Genomic DNA, 4,697 nt, shown 5'->3' on the forward strand with positions numbered 1-4,697 from the left:
GCTTTTATCCAAAGCGACTTACAAATGAGGTCAATGGAAGCAATCAAAATCAACAAAAGAGCAATGATATGCAAATGGTTTATTTCATTATAAATAATAATAAAAAATAATAATTATAAAAAATTTAATTTAAAAAAATCATTTTTATAAAAATTATAAATTTTATTTATTTCATTTTTTAATGGTTTATTTTTAAATATTTATTTTAGTTATATAATTTTTTTTTACATTTATTACATTTACATTTAGTCAGTTAGCAGACGCTTTTATCCAAAAGCAATCAAAACTAACAATATGTAATATTGTTATGAAATATGCATTTCAGAGCAACAATATGTAAGTGCAAATGACAAGTCTCGGTTAGCCTAATTAGCCTAAATAATTTGCTGCTTATTAATAGTTAGTAAGGTAGTTGTTAAGTTTAGGTTTGCAGTAGGATTAAGGGATCTAAAATATGATCATGCAGAATAAGCCATTTATATGTGCTTTATAAATACTAATAAACAGCCAATGTACTAGTAATATGCATGCTAATACACAACTAGTTAATAGTGAGAATTGGTCCCTAAAGTGCTAGGCTACCATATATATCCCCCTTTAGGACCTAGATATATTTTTGTGAAATTCACTCAATTCAGAAAAGTTCAGAAATTAGGTTTAGCACAGCTGGAGAGTGAATTACATCAAGTGCACTCTGTAAAGGAACTTTTTTTTTTTTATTTGCCTGAAGATCAAAAGTCTCTTGTGTCGTGCTCGGCTCCGCACCGGCCCAGTGTGATTACAGTAGTAAGTGATAGCCTGACATTACCAAACATAGCAAAGTGCCTCTGCTCATCCAGGCTCTTGGTCTCTTGTTTATATCAGTCCTGCGTAAGGTAGAGGTCGTGTCTGCACTCTGTTTTTGTACTCTTTCTTATCTGGGGCTCAGCAGTGAGGACGGTCAGCCCAGGCTCCTGGACACAGCAGACCTTTTTAACAAGGGCGGTGTGGAGTGTGAGATGAATCAAAGCGCTGATGAAACAGTAGACAGATCGAACAGAGTGCTGCGTTTGATATTTAATATTCAAGGCATGGCCTGAGGGTGAATAATACCATTTTTGGTGGGTATTATTAAAAAAGCCATGATCCGTTTGAAGGAAGAGTGCAGTGCAGCTGAAATACTAACAAATGACTTAGTACTGATATTCATAAACCTTATATATGTAGACCATATATGTGACCCTGTCTGTGAAATCCAGGCTAAAGTCTCAAAATCTAATTATGAGATAACAAGCATCAAAGTTTGATTTCAACCATTAATTTCACTATGATTTCAATCTTTGACATGGCCTTACTCAATATTAAAGATATAAAGGTTATATTTTCACAGAATGTTCTACATCTTTATGAAGGATGTGTTTATGTAGAAAACAGTAAATCACAAAAAATAAAAAAATACTTTAGCTGGGTTTTCACATATATATATATATATAGCATACCTGAAGTGTTAGAAAAAACCTATAAATCTGAATAATAATAATTAAGATGAATTATACTGTATATTGTGCTCTTAATATATTGTAAATATAAATGAATATAATAATATAGTTATTTATAGTGCTCTTAATTAAAATTAAGACATTTTCATTTAAAAATTCATTCTAAATTTTAATAAAAATACATTTACAAAAATTAAATATCTCATCAATATGTCATCTACTTTTAACGATCTATTGTTATGAGAAATTCTGGAACAAAGTTGGGACACTATGATACTTTGATATATCCCATGGTACTGAACTGATTATCATATTCATATACCATAGAATTATAGAACAGAATATAGTTACAACAAAACAATGGTATTAGCATGCTTTCATGTCTAAAACATGGTAATACCGCAGTACTTTGATATGTACTGTACCATGGTACTGAACGATTACCATATTCACATACCATAGAATTATAGAACAGAATATAGAGTTACAACAAAACCACGGTATTACCATGCTATAATGTACAAAAAAACAGGGTAATACCCTGGTACTTTGATATATACCATGGTACTAAATGATTACCATATTCATATACCATAGAATTATAGAACATAATATAGTGTTATAGCAAAACCATGGTATTACCATGCTATCATGTCCAAAACAACCATGGTACCTAATGATCACCATATTCATATACCATAGAATAATAAACAGCAAACCATGGTATTACCATGCCATCTTGTCTAAACAATGGTAATACCGCAGGACTTTGATATATACAATGGTAATGAACGATATTCATATTCATATACCATAGAATAATAAACAGCAAACCATGGTATTACCATGCCATCTTGTCTAAACAATGGTAATACCGCAGGACTTTGATATATACAATGGTAATGAACGATATTCATATTCATATACCATAGAATTATAGAACAGAATATAGAATTACAACAAAACCATGGTATTACCATGCTATCATGTCACAGTACTTTTTTGTAGTGTTGTTTCTTAAATTTATAACAGAAATGTTTTCTGCTGACTACAAATCAGATTTATTTTGTCTTTCATCTCTTAGGGAAGAAGAACTCTATTCTCCAACACAAGGTCCAGCATGATTTGAATTCAGGGGTTTTGAACTACCAGGAAAGTGAGATCATCCAGCAGATTGTGCAGCACGATCGGGACATGGCTCTCTGCGCCAGTCTGATGCAGAGTCCATCGCCGCCTGCTCCTCCGTCCCCTACTCCCGTCATCTGGGCTCCCCTGATCCAAGCGCCTCTACAAGCTGCTGCCGCCACCACATCGGTCGCTATTGCACTAACCCACCACCCCCATCTACCCGCCACTCTCTTCCGACCTCCGGTTTCCGTTCTCGGATCGAGAAACGAGCCACCCAGCCAGCGTAAGAGGTTTCAGACAGACGCACCAAAATTGGGAGGTTTCGGATCGGCTGGTGACTCTCCATCCGGTTCCCCATCAAAGATTCGTCCGGGAGTCGATACGCCTCTTCTTGCATCCCTCCGGATGCAGCACTCATCAGGCGCCACCGGTTCCAGCCAGCAAGCCGGAATTTCGTTGTTCACATTCGGAAGCTACTCTTCTTCATCGGCGCCACCGACTTCTAGCACCGCACAGCTTCATTCGCAGCCAAGACAAAAGCAAGCCATCGCCCCCAGCACTCCTCCGCAATCAGGACATCTCCAAAAAGGAGCGTCGGCAGCTGGTGGATTTCCAGCTGGGATCCTGGCTACAACCTCATCCAATACTAGCCCTCTTTCCACGGGCTTGTTCAGTCACGCCCCCAGTCAGTTGTTGCACGGCCAACCCCCACCAAAACCCTCTCAAACGGGTTCCCTGCAGCAGTTTGCTACCGGAGGGGGCAAGACTTCCACTGGGTTGAACCTCTTCCACACTCCCCCACCTGGATCGCCTTCGTCCAGCCGTTCCCAAGCCCCCGAGAGTTCCACGTCATCTCAGATCCCGCCCGCTTTATCCGCTTACCTTCCTTTAGAAAGGTCAGCGTTGGCCTTGCTCGCTCAGTACGGCTCAGCGAACACCTCGCCGTGCTACAGCCCCCTGGCCCCAAGTCCGACCATCCAGAGCCCTGTCACGAGGAGAACTTTCCACTACAGTGACCCTTCCAGCGCCGCCGGCTCTCACACCTCCCTGCTTCTCCCGCAGTCCTCATGTCCCGGCCAACTCCCGGGTCACCACTCTTCCGGCACAGACTCTCTGTTGGGCCGCTTTTATGAGGATTTGAACATGCTGTCCAGCTCCCACCCTGCAGAGGCAGCGGGTCAGTCTTCCCCTTGGGAGCCCGGTTACTGCCTCTCCCCGTATTCGTCCCCGACGCTAATCCCCAAACCCTGTAGCTCCGTATCAGGGCACATGGTCGCCCCCATACAGACTTCTCCGGGCTCTCGAGGCCAGGCTCATTCTATAGGGACGTCACCTGCACTTTCTCTCTCCGACAGCCACCCGTCCGAACTAGAACCGCTCCGTTCGAAACTCCCTTCCAATTTGTGAAGCTAAATCACACCCTCCTAACTAACTCAGTAATAGCGATCTTCCTCTGTGTGGCGTTTGACCTTTTCTTTCGTTATCTCTGTATCGGCACTGTGTTTTAATCATTTCAGATATCTAAATATTACTGTGATTTTAAGAAGATAAGAACTACCGAGTTAACTTAAGAGCTCTAGATTTCTTTCCTTTTGCTTTGTTATTCTCCTTTTTCACTCATGAATATATATATATATATATATATATATATATGGAATTATATATTTAAATATATGTTAATCAGTATATAGGAGGGTGTGAAATGCTACATATATTGAGACCTAAAGGACAATTGTTTATTTTATACCTATGCCAAGTATATTCATCCACAAGAGTTTGGTCATTAATATTGACATGGACAGAAAGACTCTTCTGCAGGAACCTATGCACTCACGCCTGCATATGAAAATATCCTTTTTAGTCGCCCTAAAGAGGATCACATATTGCTGATCTTGAATCTAAAGGGTTGTGTTTAAGGGGTTGTACCTGTTTATTCATCCTACAAATGTTTTGGGACCTTCCAAGGTGGAGAGGAGGGCATAAGAAAACCAAAAACATGTTCAATCTACGTTCTCTTCAGCATATCTTTGTTTTCGTTTAGCCACACTGTAGTTATATCAGCGGGCATTGAGCATTGGGCGTCAGGGGAGA

At 39.9% G+C, this 4,697-nt stretch overlaps 1 protein-coding gene across 1 annotated transcript in view; it reads left to right on the top strand.

Annotated features, from left to right (window-relative positions):
* The window catches only part of LOC107668476 (potassium/sodium hyperpolarization-activated cyclic nucleotide-gated channel 1-like), a 97,252-nt gene extending 93,237 nt beyond the window's left edge, over positions 1-4,015 (top strand). The window contains exon 8 of the mRNA XM_016460347.1: positions 2,563-4,015. Coding sequence (XP_016315833.1) covers positions 2,563-4,013 — 1,451 coding nt within the window. The 3' untranslated portion in view covers positions 4,014-4,015. The remainder of the gene's footprint in view (positions 1-2,562) is intronic.
* The last annotated feature ends 682 nt before the right edge of the window (positions 4,016-4,697 follow it).

Source organism: Sinocyclocheilus anshuiensis, unplaced genomic scaffold, assembly GCF_001515605.1.
Source record: "Sinocyclocheilus anshuiensis isolate Anshui unplaced genomic scaffold, SAMN03320099.WGS_v1.1 scaffold2085, whole genome shotgun sequence".
NCBI classification, from domain to species: Eukaryota; Metazoa; Chordata; class Actinopteri; order Cypriniformes; family Cyprinidae; genus Sinocyclocheilus; species Sinocyclocheilus anshuiensis.